The following is a 16,504-nucleotide window of genomic DNA, read 5'->3' as shown; positions in this document are numbered from 1 at the left end:
ATATGGTGCGCTGGGAAATGTAGAGCACAGCGGGAGGCGCCGCGATGGGGATGAAGAGAGAGAGTGATGCTGCATGGAGGAGGAGGAGGAGGACGATGTGCATGTGCCCTCATAAGCATGTACGTCTCTGTGTGACGGGGATGGCATAAATAGGATGCAGACGCATCGTCCATCACAGCACACCTCCTCTGGGAAGTGGTGGAGGGCAGGCGAGATCGGCTCTGCTCAGCGCACTTTTTGCGTCGCTTCTTGCAAGGAGAGGCAACCCTCACGCATACACGCAGAAAACAAGGTATCTGCAACAATCTTGCGTACGCAGCTCGGATGTGAGCCTTGCGTGTGCAACGAGGGAGGTCTATTTTCTCTCCTTCGAAGCGCCAACCTGCGTCACGGACGCTGGAAGCGAAGATAAAGATCAAGTCGCACGAAGGCGGCGATGCGACTCGAGAAACTTTGTTATTCGCATTCTTTTCTTTTTCATGGACGTTACACGTGTTTACGGGTGGGAAGTGGAGGGAGGGCTGTTGGAGAAACGACCATGTGGGCGCGCCCTCTGTGGCAATCGCACCAAAGAGGAAGAAGCGCCCAAGGCATGTGCTTTACACACGCAAACACCAGTGCCATGCAGGTGAACGCGGTCATTGTACGACTGCTTCGCCTTCTGAGTGCGTGGAAGCCTCAAATCAACTCAGACGCACACACACACACACATTCAAAGAGAGACCCATGTGCGCGTGCCCTACCCTTACTCAATCTCGCGTGGCGGTTCGGTCACCTTTTCGCTGGTGTTGCTGTCAGCCGGCGGCGGCGCAACGAGCTCGTCCCATGAGGTGTTTTGGATAATGTACCCGCTGAAGTGGCGGTCGGTGTACTTGTTCGGATTGCCGCTGGTGTAGCGCTGCTGGACTCCGATGTACTGGTTGATGTAGTAGAAGAGGAGGTCATCCACTTCCCCGTGGTAGGAGGAGGTGGCGTCGGCGCTGCTCGCCGCCCCATCAGCGGTCTTCGGACTGATTTCGCTGATGGCCGACGTGGAGGCTTTGCTGTCCTTCGACTCGACCTGGTGCGCGGGCGGGGGTGGTGATGGGCTGCTGCCACTGTGCTCCGATTGTGCCTTCAGCTTATTCACTTGGGTGATATACTCGCGCAGAAAGAAGTAGATCGCCTCGACGGTGGCGAGGTAGGTCGGATCATTGTTTTGGAAGCGCCAGAAGAGCGACGTCTGCGACTTGATGCGGACGTGCTTAAGTTTGCTCACCCGTTCATCCCGTGCAATCGCTTTGCTCTGCTGCCACGTGCTGTCAATGAAGACGACGTTCTTGTACTGGTCAAGATGCTCCACCTCATGCAGCTCCACGCTCTGATCGCTGGGATACAAGACCAGCGTGAGCTCTGGCTCGAGCTGCTCCGGCACCGCCGGATACTCTACAATGTGCAAGTCGGGTGAAATGGTCGACGCAGCCAAGCTAGTGCTCTTGCCGCGAAGCTCGTTGGGGTGCAACACAACGTACACGTTAAGTGGCAGTGCCAGCGGTGGTGGGTGGGACTCCGGGTGTACGGTAATGAGGCAGTCATAGCAGTAGAAGAGGCGACGCTTGTGACATTTGGGACACTCGCGGCGGTCCTGCTGCTCACGGAGGCGGTAGAGCGGAACAGAAAACTGAAGACTCTTAATGAAGGCGTGCACCTTGCCTGCGCGCTCGTCGTTGGAGTCGGTGTAGCCACCGCGAGGACGCTTCATGATGGACTGCGCGCGGCTACCCTCAACACGAGCAGAGCTGAACGGTCACGCTCCGATTTCTCAGAGTCACCCTTGACGCTTCGCTGACCTTGTGCGTGCGTGTGCGTCCCTTTCTGTGGCTTCTGGGGTAAGCCCGATATATGCGCGTGGCTCTGTGTCTCCCGGAACCCCCACACCCCAGGTACCAGCGCGAGAAGACGGTGAGAAAAAAGTAAATCGATGTTGAGAAAAAGAAGAGAAAGATGTGACACAGAGAAGCACAAAAACACTTTTTCGTTCACGTCTAGTCGCGTTGTAAGAACAGGTACATCTAACGCTTTCGGTTCTTCAGTTGGGGAGAGCCTAGCACGAAAATGCACGACTAAACCATGGGCTCATCTGCCGACCGTTCGTCTTATGGAACAGTTTCAGTCCGCCAACTTATGGCATCGCGTGTCGACAAGCCGCCGTTGTGTGTGACCCGCTGTTGCGGTCTCTTCCTTTTGATGTCCTTTTTTCTTTCCAACGTGTGTGTGTCCATTCTCTGCCGTGCAGCAGGAGTCCAACGCCACTCTGCAGCCCCTCCGGCCAGTCCCAGACCCGTCTCGTGGTGCAACGCAGCCGCGGACACACGCCAGCGCAGCAGTGCGGCGGCTCGGTCGGCTGAGCGCGGCCTCGGTACCCTACCGATCCGCCGCCTCGCATGTCGCCTCACAGCGGCTCACATCATGCCAGTCGCCATCCCTGGTGCATCCCTCGCGGCGGCACGCAGGCCACCCACCACCAGTGGGCAGTGCGAGGGCCGGGCGGAGTACGTTCGAGTCACGCTGACACGCTGCCGGCATGAGCAGCGATGAAGCGCACTGACACCACCACGTCGTGGGTGCTTGGCCCTGCGTCACCACTGCAAGCGGTTCGGCATTGGCAGGGATAGGGGGGGTGCTGCTTGGCCTCCCCCCCAGACACAGAGTGAGGGTGCTGGACCCTGAGGTGCAACGGTGAGGTGCCCCCCCCCTCGTCATGAGAGCGGTTTCTTCCAGAAATAAATAAAAGCAGCAGGGACTGGCGGTCATTAAGCAGAGTTCGCCTGACTTGGGCAACAAACACACACACGAAGAAAAAAGGATGTGCTTCATTGTAACTGGGCAGCTACACGCGCGCCCTTCTCATCTATGAGCACGAACTTCTATGAGTCGATACCAGCTAACAGGAAAGTGCAACAAAAAAAAGAGTGAGCCTCTAGTAAAAAATGGACTTTTCGGTCGCCACACTCTCCCGCTTTCACGGAAGCGGCCGAAGCAATACGCAGCCGCAAGCATAGGTACGCGTGCTATACGACAACCAGTGACGTGTGAGTAGCGGTGGCGCCAGAAAGACAGCTCTTTAATCCAGTCTGTTGAGGCTGCACTGCCCATCTGCAGGGGTGTACCAAAGGAATGTGCCGTTGACACCAAAGGAGCCGGGGTTCACGACGTGAACGCCTTTGTAATGGCACTCCCATTGCTCTGTTGAGTCGCACAGCAGCATCGTGTGCGGCAGCACCGGGATGCGCAAGGCGTCGTCCGCTCTCCACAAAACCGCCTCATCAATGCTGGGTGACAGGTGTGCCTCGTCTAGCAGTGTCTTGGTAACGCGCTCAAACGACGTTGTGGTGGCTGCCCCACCCCCACTAGGAGCGCCCTGATCTAGTGCCGCGTCAGTACGCTCCTTTGTGCGATAGCGGTCCCACGGATAGAGCAACTCGCCGTGCTGGAGATCGCGCAGGAAATCACGGCGAGCGATGATAACCTCGTGCGTGTGGAAGCGCAACCGGCACGGATTCGGAGCAAGGGTGAGCTTCTTTGTTCGACTCTCCACACCCTTGGCGAATTGTGTGGCGATGGGCGTTTGCGGCTGAAAGCCTTGCAAGGCCGTCATGTCGCTGGGACCCGGGATGAGCACAAAATGACTGTGCTGTGCTGCAGTGGGAGCATTGGCGGCGATGCAGCGACCTAGTCCATCAAGGAGGATCTGCAGGCGGTTCGAGTTGTCGAAGATGTCAGGCAAGTGAGATGCGTCGCTAAAGTGAAGCGGGACGGACGAAAAGTCTCCAGTGAAGACAAAAGTGACGTCGCGCAGCTCTGACTCACTTAAACCCTGCATGCGCTCAAAAAAGCGAGCCAGCTTGCTCATGGTACCCGCCTTGTCGAGGTGCACGTGCGCCATGACGATGATCACGCTCTGCAGCCGCTTTTTCTCCTCGCGCAAAGCCTCCATGGGGTTACGCGGGGCCAACCCAAACAGGTCCATGCTAGAGCCGGCATCCCGCAACGTCACCTCCCGCCGCTCTGCCGGCGGGAGGTCCACTCGAGTGACCTGAAGAATGCTGTTCACCCAGAACCCGCTCACCACAGCCAGGAACCCATTCCCCAGAAAGCAGTGCTGCGTGACCCGCGACTGTTCGCTGAATTTCAGTTTAATCTGTCCCCTTAAATCCTCTAAGAACACTTCGTCATCCCGCACAACCAAGAGCCCAAGGACAGCGACTTGAAGTCCTGGATCGAGCCCCTCAAGCGCGGAGGTAGGCAAAAGAGCCAGGGAACCGTCATGTGGCGCGCGCTGATCCACTGATTTCTGGTAGAGGCCGCATCGAAAGCAACGCCGACGAGCGAGTGCATAGCGTTGATTGAGGCACTGAAGACGGTTCAACGCAGCCGAAGAACTGCTCACCCTCAGTTCGTTACTTACCTCGTCGACAAAGACTTTGGGAACAGCGCCCAGAGAGACGACTTGTACGGAAGATGACCCGTCGGCACCTAGGCATCCTTTTATCCTTGCTTCTTGCAAGCTGATGACCGCGTCTGCCTTCAATTCATCAACGAGTCGATTGTCACAGCATTGTTCTCCAATCAAGCTGAACAAGTCGCGCAGAAGACCTCGACGGTACTCCTCACCAGTGTCATACTTTTTCAGGAAGCTGGCAAAGCGGCTGACTGCCAATGGCTTCAAGTTGTACTTGTACGCCTGTGCAAACTTCCTTATCTCGTCCTTGTGATCCTTCATTGCCTCCTTTTTGTTTCGAATGATGAACTCCTCCAGTTTCCCCTAAGGAAATAACAGAAAATAGAGAAGCAATATTGAAAGAGAGTGGTGGATCAAAGATAATAGAAAGATGATTGGGGTTGCATTACCGCGTCTATCACAGAGTTTGTCCAAGAAGCGGTTGCGGTTGAAAGGAGAAAACCTTCTATTTATTGCAGCATACCATCAGTGTGTAAAATTAAGACATTGAGGCCCACTTCGTATTTTTTTTGGTTCGTTTCGCCACCTCCAAAGTTCGGAAAGCAATACCTTCCGGGAAATACCCTAACATTTTTCGCATTTTTCCCGGTAGCAGCGAATCCGCCAAAATGGCGTAGGATGATGTGAGAAAGCGTCACTAATGAATTTGTCATGTCAATCTCTACTTATAGCTGACCGACACGCTTCAGTAACCGCTGCAATTTCTCTACCTCCATAGCCAAAGTCGCGTTGTCCTTCTGAACCTGCGCCATTTCTCGTCGCACAGACATCAGTTCCTTCAGTAACTGCTGATTACGCTCGTGTGTGGCATCGGCTCTTCCTCGCTCTCGTACCAGTTCTAACTCATAATTCACAATCCCGGCTTTCATCTTTTCGCTAGACGCCACATACTCCTCCAGCTTGGCGGCGCTTCGCTTGCGGCTCTTTTCCTCCGAAAGATACTGCCGCATCGCCTCTTGTAGCTCACCCGCGCGTCCCTCGTTGGCGTTAGCTCTCTGTGACTCTTCGTGCAAATTGCGAAGCAGAACATTATTCAGAAGGTAAGTCCCTTTTGCATCTTGTTGAATGCTGAAGCAATATGCGCTGATCACACATGTTAAGCACCAGGCAGCGATAACACTTCCTTTGGCCGCCGGCGCCAACCACCACGCGCGGAACCTGTTGACTGGTGAAGAGACATCACGCCACGGCGTAGAGTCGCCAGGGGCCTGTCTATGCGTTCCTTCATGAAATGTCGCGTGAGAGTAGCGATGAAGCTCAGGCTGAATTCCTTGCCACAAGCGTGCGCTTTTTTTCATCATTACTTGCTTGTACTGTTCTATAGTCTACACGTCAAGCATAAAGCACGAGAAGGAATACACAAGAGCAGCGCAAAATGAAGGGAGCTCGAAAGGGGGAAAGGAAATGAGAAAGATGCTGAGTATATTGATGCGTGTATATATCCACTTTTTTGCGTTGTTTTGGTGGCACTGAGGATTTCAGTACAAAGTGAAACCGCAGTAAATGCTGGCAGTCTTTGACATCATCATCATGCATTTCAGTTCGGATATAGACGGTAGTGCAAACGGCTAGAAAGTGCCGCCAATCCCCATCCGTAAGACCCAAAAGAACCTGTAGCCATCAAAAACTTGACCAATAGCAATATTTTTGCAAAGCTTTGTTTTTTTTCCAGTAGACTACCATAGCAAGCCGAGAATTTGAAAGCACAAAAAGCACTGAGTGCATGCGTCCTATAAAAAAGCGCGCTTAGGGCTTCTTCGCCGCCGCGATGATTCCATTGAGAAACGCCAAAACGCCTCCGTTTGGGTCAGTATCGGGAACACCGAATAAGGTGCAGAGCTGCTTGTATGTTGCAGGGTCTTGCAGCGCAACCTCCAGAAGTGCCGTCGCTTGCGAAACCTGCGGGTTTTTCACTTGAGAGAGAATGTCATCCAACTCCCCGCCGTCTCTTGGCAAGTAGTCCATAAGTTTCGCCTTGTAATAAGCAGGGTCGCTGCTCAACTCCTCAGTCACAATAGAGGACGACAAAACATCAGTCAGCTTTACATCCTTTTTCGACTTGGAGACGGACGCCAAAATCTTCTTGAAATCCTCAAGGTTGACGGTTGTCTTTGGTCGATTGTTGGCCGTGCGCTCTGCGAGCATGCTCTCAAGGCCCGCTAAATAAGCACTGTCCTTCTGCTCCGATTTGTCCTGCAGCCAGAAGAAGTACTGCTTTTTCCCGTCATTCTCGTTTACCTCGAACAAAAGGACACGGCCTGTCTTGCACTGGGTCACAAAGCTAACGGTAGTTTTTCCGCGAGGCAACACGATGGGTGGCGATTTCTCAGACTCCGATGCCCAGATCATCTCAACGGTGCTCGCACTGGCGAAAAACGAAAGGTAACCCTTTCGCTTGTCGGCTGTTACCATTCCGCCTGTATACTTCATTTTTCCCGCGCGGAACTGCAGTTCCGGGGGCTTGCTGAAAACAGGCGGCGGAATCATTTTGTAGAGGGTGTCAAACCAAGGTGTCTGTGGTTCTAAAGTACATGAAGAAAAGAAAGTTCTGAAGCATAGTCGAACAACAAAAAGTGAAGCCAGGGGAGGACGAGAAGGGAAGTTATTCATCAACTGAGAATGAGTATCAAGTCAGTTACATAGATGCATTTCGTCTCCCACCACGCGCATGGAGAGCTACGGGGGAATAAGAGAGACTACATAGGCCAGCACGGGAATCGAACATCCACTTTTATACGCGGAACACTCGTTCGAAAGGCTTTTTTCAGTTTCCACCACATGACTTTGTACACTGGTGCTCGGGATCCGTGCTACTTTTTTCCTGCAGTTCGGGGACTCAATTCCGAAGCATTGAGCCAAGCTGGGAGAAAAAAGAACTCGTAAAATATGGTGACTTAGAATGCTTTCCTTCTGACCCTCCTCTATGAGAGTACAAGTATTTTCCTTCTCGACGGCACACATTCTAGTGGCTAGTGCTACAACTTTGCAGGAAAGAAAAACGCAGCAAACTATTCGAGAATCCTCACACTCAAAAGCAAATATACAAGCGAAAGAATCCTAGGGAAAACAGAAAGAGAGTGAGACAGAGAAATAAAGGCGCCGACATGAATCACGCAGCCAGCCAGCGAAACATCAGAAAAGCGGGGAAAATATCAATGCATGTGCACCGAGGAAAAAAGGACATTTTTTCCGTTTGCTGTTAATACGAGGCCTGCTTGACGTAACCCAGCTTGAGTTCGAACGGAAGCCAGTCTAAGGGAGTCGGATCGCGGAACGTTGCAGGGCCCTGCGGAGTTGCCATACTGAAAGAGCGCAGACGAGCCCACCCGGGCATTGGGGTAAGGCAGCGGTCCTTAACATCTTCGTACGAAATGTGCTCGGTCACTATCGCCATATCGCGGTACTGTTGATACGTGGCGACTATCACACAGGTGGCAGACACCATGAAAATGCTAAAGCCTATGCTAATGATAGGGTACGTGTTGCCACCGAAAAGAAACCCCCATTTTTCGGCTGAGCCAGCAGCTGTTGAAACCGTGCCATATTCAGTCTTGATGTTCCCTAGTTGTAGTCGAGTCGCCTTCGACAACATCGGCGCCAGAGATAGCCTTGTTCGCAGCATTTTGCTAGAAGATTTCCTTTCCTTTTCACGTATCTGTGCAAGTGATACCGTTAAGGAGTACCAAGGAAAAGATAGGCATGAGAAAGGCTGAGGGAAAGGATAAAGTCACACGTCGCCAGTTGACAATCAAATTGAGGAGGCATAGAGCGTTTAAGACCCGAACCATTTCAGTAGAGGTGCCAGACACTTGAAGGGGCAATAATGCTAAGCGAATGCGGACACCAATAACCTTCTGTGGAACGGCACTCTCAGCACCTATCTAAGCCGAAGACGCGTTCTATTCTAAGGTTCGTTCCCCCAAAAGCAATGTGAGCGCAGAGAAAAGAATCCTCCCCCTTGGCCCCTTCATCGCTGTCATTTCTTCCGCCAAATAGTTCCTGATATGCTTCTCGAAGTGATTTCATTTCGCAACACTGTGTTTCTTTTTTTCATGAAGTGCCTGAGAAAAGCAGGTCCATTATTCTCACATGTGCTTTCTGCATGAGCTCGTCTGTTTTTGTGTCACAAGCGTGAGCTCGCTTCTCCAGACTCATGCTTACATGCGCGTGCCAATCCCACTATTTTCTGGGATGAAGTCTGCTTGATCTGAGACCAGCACCTTCACCGCGTGACAGACACCGTGCTGGCAAGGCAAGACGCAGATATACAGAGATATAAGCGTTGAAAATGCGACCGATGTTGGTAACAGGATTCTGAACCTTGTGGATATCCTTGTTGAAGGTCGATTGACCCTCTTTCCCCTGATCCGTGTCCCCCCCCCCCCTCAGTTGCTCTCTCCACGCCAGAAAAAGCTCAGTCTCTCTTTGTTGCGCGCGAGGAGCGGCATTTTGATGACGCGCACGGTGCAACAGCGGAAAGGGGGGGTCGGCCGGAGGCCTATCCCCCACCCCTCGTTTAATATCTGATGCAGAGCGTCATGAAGATTCTTGTAGTTGCAGCGCAGGCCGGAAGCGGCAGGAGACATTTTTTTCGGCTCTGTGGGTCAGTTTGATGGGAAGACTACAGGGCAGTTGATCCCGAAGTTCCGGGGGGGGGGAAGAAGAGTTTTGCGTCGCATGCACGAAATTCGCGAATACGGACGAACCCGTAGCGGTGAGCCATATACTCTCCACCAGGTGTTAACCACTTTTTCACTTCCTCACTCCAGAAGAGAAAAGGTATCTTGGCGCGTTAAAGAGTGGTCCTTTTCCCTATTCGTCCGCCACAGGCGCGATAAACTGCTCCCGACCATCCTTACCGACATCAGCCTCCTTTTTTTCTCCTTCGGCTCCGCCGTCTTCATCAGACTGCTTACCAGTAGTGTATACTGTGAATGGCCTCACAACCCCCGTGATCAGTGGCGCTCGCCATGAGCGCGCTGCTGTCTATCGCCCCACGTGTGAAAGGGCTAATGCTCACTTTTATTTCTTCCGGAGCGCCGTCTGACTTGCCGCAGATCGCGTCTATTGTAAGAGCAATCTACCAGAGAAATCACTCAACGATGGTTCTCATTGACGCGCTGAAGCTCGCCAGCTGCGAAGACGTTTGGCAAATCTGCTTGCGCATTCGTCATGTGTTCTCAGGGAAGGTGCCCCGTTAATTCAGCAGACCTCTCAGAAACTTTTGTCGTCGTCTTGCGCAAGCGGAACTTCTCGCCTGATGTTATCCTAGCAACTGTATTTCTCGAAGAGGCGGGCCGAATCAGTGGGCAACTTGGCGCGCCTCTTGTAATTATGTCACCCCCGAAGACACGCCAAGAATTTGGAGTGCATCACCTCGCATTCTGTCTTTCTGCGTGGGTGAAAAGCACCCGCTCCTGGACACAGTCGCAAATGCAATATGCGGCTTTGCCGCCTCTGTACAGGATCTCATGGGCTTCGGTGCACCGCAAAATCTTTGCATGGTACGGCAGATTATTACTCAAGGAATTGCAGGTATCGATATTACAGGCCCCATATGCCTCATTATGCACCCAATCAGATTCATCAGAGGTGATGGCGAGCTCATGACAAAGTGCTCTTTCGCCGAAATCGACGCATATATTGTGAGAGCTGTGGAGCTCGTTTCACATACGCAAGCTTGCCAGTAGAAAGAAGTGCACATGAGCAGCAGTTTTACAGCGCTCTCCGAGCAGTCGCAATCGAAAAGAGCACTTGTGTCCTTTGGTATATACCAGCGGCTGAGTCGTCTTTGAGATTTCGAAGGCCCTCCGAAGGCTAACGCGTGAAGATCACTGATGACACTTCTGCAGCTCCTCCCTATACGTTCCACCGTCAGAGACCTATTCTTGTGTTCACGAGCAATGTCAAGGGAATTCTGTACGGTGCTGTACTTGCCGAATCGCCGATCGCCTGCGTCGGAGGCAACCGCTTCTCTTGCTCGCTGTTGTGGAACGCTGGCATCGGGGCATGCGCACCTACTTCTCTCACTGCTGAAGTTTTATCAGCTGTTCGCTCTGCTTACAATAAGTCAACTGTGCACGAGCGGGTGCGAGCTGCACGACCTATGAGCTTTCCCGTGGGTGGTGCTCAAACAGCCATAGAGGCTTCTGAGCTCGCGGATGCTGTGGTAGTCGGCAGCATGGACTTTGTGTGTGATCGAAGCATCCTTCTCTCGCCGTATGGCTACGACACGGTCATGGCTGTGTCAATGACGTTTTTGCTAGACTTTTTGTGTTCGTTGAGTCTCCATTGCCACTAGCTTCCTTTGCAGCGGCAGGTTGTGGGGAGGGGCATAACAGAGCGGACTTGCTGCAACGCATGCTATTTTCTGTACAGGGTTATCGACAGCTGCTGTGAGGTGGCCTGCTAAGCTACTTTTTGGTCCCATCTGTATCGTCAATTTTCCCCATTGAGAGAAAACCATACTGTTGTGTCCCTGCTGGAAGTGCTAAAAAAGCTTGAGAGCTTGACTGCTCTTCTTTGAAGTGTCTTTCTCGCTTCATATAACCACCTCGATGTGCTCTCTGCTTGCATCCTCATCCCTTTTGTACTCTTTTCCCTCTATCACATCTTTGCCTACGTATTCCTACGGTATCGCGTTTCCTTTCATCAATCTCTTCAGCAACTGTAGAGTTACCGGCCACCGCTCCTCATTTTACAGCACGCGCCAAGCCATGTCGGAGATTGCGGAAATGTTTCAGCGCATCAGTCAGCGCCCTAACGTGACTGGCATCATTGTAGTGGACAATGAAGGCACTCCCATACGAAGCACTATTGAGGATACAACAGTGCAGAATCAGTATGCGCACTTGATTACGTCACTTGCTGCTAAAGCACGCCATTGCGTTCGTGACTTAGACCCAACGAACGACCTGTGCTTCCTTCGCATTCGCTCGAAAAAGAATGAGATCATGGTTGCACCAGACAAGGACTTCATTCTGATCGTTATTCAAAACATTGTCGAGTAGCAGTGTTACGCGCACACTCGCATTGGATAGAGGAGAGGAGTATTTCGAATGTAAATAGTTTTTCCCCAGGAATGTGCTTAAGCGAGAAAAAATAATACAAACACTGAGCACGCTGCAGCCTTGCTGTACATTCAGGCTTCTTTTGACAAAGAGAAATACGCATAGTCCCGCAAAGACGCCGCTGACCCACCGTCTTACTCTCGTGTTGCGCAACATGTCCTTCCGTCATTTTTTCACCTGTGCCCATTTCAACTTTTCTTCCTATCATCGATGCCGTGTCATCATCTTCGCGGCTTTAGTTATGCGTACTTTTCCGAAACACCGGCGACTCTCAGCTTTTTTCCTCCCTTTTCCATCTCTATTGACTTACATACCTTAAGCTGCCGGTGCTGAAGCTTCCCAGCTTGTGGTTGCAAAGTAGCAGCTGATGGTTCAAACACGCATCTACAAAAACAAAGAGAAACAACGCCGGAAACTCCGTACACATACAAACACGCATATGGGCGCAACGCAGAGAAGGAACACGGAACGACATCACAATGCTTGCAGTTTTAGACGTGGCAAAGCACGTTTTTTGGAATGACACTGCCTTCAATAGAAAGCTGCTTCCCTCGGAGGCAGCGCTGGAAAAATGCAGCTACACGATTGCTGACCTGACGACCATGACAGGGAAAGAGCGGATCTCTGTCTTCAAGCAGTGCGGGATTGACCCATCCCTCTTTCCTCTTTTTTTGAGGTCCCTTCAACACATCACTGCTCTTCACGGTGCCGGTAAAATTGACGGCAATTGCATGATTCATCGGCATCTGAGCGCGCGCCAGTGGAGTCCGTTCTACGCCAACACTCCTCTTCTCGGCTACGCAAGCGTGAATAGCCTATCGTACAGAGAGCAGTGTTCATCTGCGGCGAAGGAGACAAAGAGGGATGATGTAGCTGATCTGGAAAGAGGTCGGACCTGTCACTCCCACTACAACGGTTTGCTCAATCAGGGCGCGACCTGCTACCTCAACTCGCTCCTCCAGGCTCTCTTCCACATCACAGCATTTAGGGTTATTATCTATCACATGCCAACAAAAGACGAGGCGGAGCAGCACGCTGACCTGGAGTCGACAGTGCCCAGAAGCATTCCGTATGCCCTGCAGCGACTCTTTTGCCACTTGCAGATGTCGACGCGCGCTGTCGGCACACGCGAGCTCACTGAATCATTCGGATGGGGCGCATCCGATAGCTTTATCCAGCACGATGTGCATGAGCTGACACGCGTTCTTCTAGACAATTTGGAGGAGAAGCTTAATGCTCAACAAGCTGAAACCGGGAATCCGAAGCCGAAGGAAAATGCGATTCATCGCCTCTTCACGGGCTCCTTGGAAAGTTACGTGAAGGTCGAAGAGGCAAACTACTACGGCTCCCGTGAAGAGCCGTTTTATGACCTCCAGCTCGTTGTGAAGAACAAGAAGAACATATACTCGAGCTTCGACACCTTTTTCCAGGTTGAGGTGCTGGACGGAAAAAACAAGTACTGCCTGGAATGCAATGGGAAAAAGTCGTATCATCGTGCAGAGAAGGGCGTCCGTCTCAAGACGATCCCCCCCATCCTTCTTCTGCACCTTGCACGCTTTGACTACGACATTCAGCAGGGTGAGACAAAGGTGTTGACGCGCTGGGACTACTACAACACTCTGGATTTGTCGCGTTACATGCCAGAGTCTCCGTCGATGGACACGCATTACACCCTGTGCAGCGTGCTGGTACACTCCGGGCCAAACACCGGCTTTGGTCACTACTTTTGCTTCATTCTGTGCTCTGGCGCGTGGTACAAGTTCAACGATGAGGCGGTTACCCCGGCAAAACTGAAGGAAGTGTTTGGTGACAACTTTGGTGGCTTCAAGCTTAACTACTGGGGTTCTGAGATCCCAAATACTGCCAACGCCTATATGCTTGTGTACATCCGCACGAGCCAACTGAACTCCATTCTATGTCCGATCGGCAGCGATGACGTCCCACAACACGTCGTGCAGCAGCTGGAAAGAGAGCGTGTTGAACACGAGCGTCGCGTCAAGGAGCAGGCGGAAGACTACCTTTACGGGCGGGTGCATTTTATTCTGCCAAACGAAATCACCGATCAGGAAGAGTACCTTACGTCGCGTCGACCGGCAGCGCAGAAGTTCTCTTCTCACAGGACTCTGCGCATTCCGCTCGACGACGAAGCATTGCCGGCTTTTGAGGCGTTTGTGAAGCGGCAGCTGGGTGTCGACGCCGAGCAGCAGCTGCTGTGGTTTGCCTCATCGCGCACTGGCGGGTCAGAGATTCGGCTTTCTAAGCAGGTCAGAGCGAACATGAAGGTGCAACAGCTCCTGCAAAACGCAAAGGAGTGCTGCATACTTGTCACAACTCCAGCAACTGCCACAGTAATTGAGCTCGACCAGGGCTGCGCACACCGCGAATACCAAGTGTTTCACCACAAGCTGTACGACCCGCTGCAGCTCAAAGTCCTTTTTCTAGGGTGCACCGTGCTACATCGCGATCCGAACGGGGACACAAAGCAGGCTCTCGAAAGCATGGTGTCACATGTGCGCGCCCTCATCGCCGATCTGCCAGACCCGACAAAGCAGCTGCATGGCCATCATCTCACGAAGCCGCCGAAAGCGAGGCAGACACTGCCGTCGAAGCCACGGAGTGCCACCTCACTTGAGACCTACAGGTCGAATCAGGACCTTTCCTCGAGGGATGAGGCAGAGACGACCGAAGTGAAGCGCGGTATGCCGCAGGAGGCGTTGGGGGTGGTGCGCGAAACTGAGGCGCGCGAGTTTTTACCGTGCAGCGAGCTTCACTCGGGTGACATTCTGATCTGGAAACTCGACACACCGAACGAAGATCCGGCGAACATTTTCTACCCCGACATCCAGAGCTACCAGCATTTCCTCCTGCACCGAATCCCGGTGGAGCTGAAACTAAACCGCTACCCGGATTATCCCCTGCTGATCGCGACCGAGCTTGCAGAGGACATGACGTACGAGCAGCTTCAGCGGTACGTCGCACGGCTCATTGGTGACATGGAGAACTACGACCGCGTTCGCTTCACTCGCCACAACCCGGAAACGGAGTTGCCATACTTCATGAAGGGCAAGAAACACGATCGTGCAACTTTGGCGAGATTGTTGATGCCTGCCAGTTCGCGGGTTCCCGCCCTGTCCAAGTACCTCTACTACGAGTACTGCAAGTACACCGTCACCGAAATTGAGAATGCGCACTCGTTGCAGTTTAAGCTGTACGACGACAATGTCAAAGTGGTGTCGACGCACTGGATTCTGCTGCCGCATGATCTTCCTATCACAGCGGACCTGCTCTTTCCCGCCTGCGTGAGCGAGATTCAAAAAGACTACGCCGCCGGTGCCTGCCCGGCGGTAGCGGCGCTGCTCAAGGAGGATCCAGAAAACACATCCAACAACTCCACAATCGCCTTTGTGAAGCGGCTCATGCAGATGGACTGCAAGAGTGCGCACGAGTGGCTGCGTCTGGTCGACGTGTGGCGCGGTCGTGTGTACAACATACTGGACAAGAATCACACGCTTGTCTTCGAGCACAACACCTTCGAAGAAAGCGCGGAGTATCGTATCGAGCACCTTCCTGCACCCATCCCAGGTGTCCCCTCCTCAGACCAGGCGGTGTTTCAGGTGCATCACTTCACCATGGTGCGCCAGCGTCGCGACGCTATCGAGACGCACAGTGAGCCTTTCAGCATGTACGTCAACTTCTACGAAACGTCGAATCAGCTGTTACGCCGCATCGCCGCGAAGCTGGAGATGATTTACGCCGCCGTGCAGGATTGGAAGGTTTGTCTAGTGAAGGAAAGCCGGGTAGAGGTGATTGCGCCAGATGCTCTGATGGGTGTCCACATTACCAACTTCTGTCTTCCAGAGTGCTACAAGCCGAACCAGATCGAGCCTTCGAAGGCGGCTTTCATTGGACTGGAGCACGCCCCGCTCTCAAAGCGAACAGGCAAGCGTGAGGACAAGGTGTTGATCCTCAACTGACGTCACGCACACGCATATATATATATATATATACTTCTGTTTTGTCGCTTTCATCCGGTTCACATGTTAGCCGCACGGTCACACGAAGGGCTTTTCCCGTTTGTTTGAAAAAAAAGGCAACTATGCACAGTTCCTTGGTGGTCTGCCATCTTGACGTTGAACTGTGTATCTTCTTTTTTTTTCGGAGGATCTCGTTGCTCTATTCACGCACCGCCTCTTTCTTTCCGTTTGCATTGCTACTTTGTTTTGAGTATCTCCCTTTTCTATACCTTCCGCTTTCGGCCGCGCTGCGCTATTCCCTCCTTCCCTTCCCCCCCCCTCTCCACACACACAAGGCCGCTAATTGTTCGATGCACGGCCTTTTCTTGCTGCCGTCTTTGCCTCTTATTTCTGTGTCGTCATCGCGCCTCTCTCCGCCGCCTCCCCACACCCTGCCCACCACCACCACCTCTTCTCTGTCCTATGCATGATTCCTGTGCGCGCCTATTGGTTTGTGCGGGTGTACGCGTTGCGCGTCTGTATGGGAGACTTCGCGAACGGACAAGAAAAGGATGCGGTAGTGTGCTGTTAGTGCCTGGGGCCTGTACGCGATGGCCGGATTGCTTTGGCGCGTGTGTTGCTCGTACGTGCTGGCGTCACCGCTCTCGTGGTTGATTACCTCGTTTTCTGTGTGCGTATTTAGGAGCGCAGACGCATCTGGTGAAGGGCGTAGGGAAAGAGGTCAACAGATTGCAGTTGAAGCGCAAGAAAAACAAGCAGCTATCCTGACAGCATGGAGCAGAGTTGTGCGCCTGCGTCACCTCTCCCCAGTTCCACGAAGAAAATGTAACGTCCCTTTTTCCTCTTCCGTTTGTGCGTGTGTGCTGAGTTGTTTTGTACTTCTTCTTGGCTGCTGTCGTCATTTCGCTTGCCTAACTTCCCTTTTTCCGTCTTTGGTCTTCTCCCTCATGACAAGAGGT

The 16,504-nt window shown here is 52.6% G+C and overlaps 7 protein-coding genes across 7 annotated transcripts; 2 read left to right on the top strand and 5 right to left on the bottom strand.

Moving 5' to 3' along the window:
• Nucleotides 1-745: 745 nt before the first annotated feature.
• On the bottom strand, nucleotides 746-1,741 carry LMXM_34_1800 (conserved hypothetical protein; the record flags this gene model as incomplete). The annotated part of the gene is made up of 1 exon (XM_003879125.1): nucleotides 746-1,741. The coding sequence occupies one exon, from the start codon at nucleotides 1,739-1,741 to the stop codon at nucleotides 746-748; it is 996 nt and encodes a 331-aa protein (XP_003879174.1).
• Nucleotides 1,742-3,103: 1,362 nt separating this feature from the next.
• Nucleotides 3,104-4,762, bottom strand: LMXM_34_1790 (putative DNA polymerase epsilon subunit b; the record flags this gene model as incomplete). Its single annotated transcript, XM_003879124.1, has 1 exon — nucleotides 3,104-4,762. The coding sequence occupies one exon, from the start codon at nucleotides 4,760-4,762 to the stop codon at nucleotides 3,104-3,106; it is 1,659 nt and encodes a 552-aa protein (XP_003879173.1).
• A 404-nt stretch (nucleotides 4,763-5,166) lies between these two features.
• LMXM_34_1770 (conserved hypothetical protein) lies at nucleotides 5,167-5,802 on the bottom strand (the record flags this gene model as incomplete). Its single annotated transcript, XM_003879123.1, has 1 exon — nucleotides 5,167-5,802. One exon carries the CDS (start codon nucleotides 5,800-5,802, stop codon nucleotides 5,167-5,169), a length of 636 nt encoding a protein of 211 aa, XP_003879172.1.
• Nucleotides 5,803-6,247: 445 nt separating this feature from the next.
• LMXM_34_1760 (conserved hypothetical protein) lies at nucleotides 6,248-6,988 on the bottom strand (the record flags this gene model as incomplete). The annotated part of the gene is made up of 1 exon (XM_003879122.1): nucleotides 6,248-6,988. One exon carries the CDS (start codon nucleotides 6,986-6,988, stop codon nucleotides 6,248-6,250), a length of 741 nt encoding a protein of 246 aa, XP_003879171.1.
• Nucleotides 6,989-7,700: 712 nt separating this feature from the next.
• On the bottom strand, nucleotides 7,701-8,123 carry LMXM_34_1755 (conserved hypothetical protein; the record flags this gene model as incomplete). Its single annotated transcript, XM_003879121.1, has 1 exon — nucleotides 7,701-8,123. One exon carries the CDS (start codon nucleotides 8,121-8,123, stop codon nucleotides 7,701-7,703), a length of 423 nt encoding a protein of 140 aa, XP_003879170.1.
• Nucleotides 8,124-11,058: 2,935 nt separating this feature from the next.
• On the top strand, nucleotides 11,059-11,511 carry LMXM_34_1750 (dynein-associated roadblock protein-like protein; the record flags this gene model as incomplete). The annotated part of the gene is made up of 1 exon (XM_003879120.1): nucleotides 11,059-11,511. One exon carries the CDS (start codon nucleotides 11,059-11,061, stop codon nucleotides 11,509-11,511), a length of 453 nt encoding a protein of 150 aa, XP_003879169.1.
• Nucleotides 11,512-12,050: 539 nt separating this feature from the next.
• LMXM_34_1740 (cysteine peptidase, Clan CA, family C19,putative) lies at nucleotides 12,051-15,545 on the top strand (the record flags this gene model as incomplete). The annotated part of the gene is made up of 1 exon (XM_003879119.1): nucleotides 12,051-15,545. One exon carries the CDS (start codon nucleotides 12,051-12,053, stop codon nucleotides 15,543-15,545), a length of 3,495 nt encoding a protein of 1,164 aa, XP_003879168.1.
• Between the last annotated feature and the right edge of the window lie 959 nt (nucleotides 15,546-16,504).

Source organism: Leishmania mexicana, chromosome 34 (assembly GCF_000234665.1).
Source record: "Leishmania mexicana MHOM/GT/2001/U1103 complete genome, chromosome 34".
NCBI classification, from domain to species: Eukaryota; Euglenozoa; class Kinetoplastea; order Trypanosomatida; family Trypanosomatidae; genus Leishmania; species Leishmania mexicana.
This window is presented reverse-complemented; position numbering and strand designations above follow the sequence as displayed.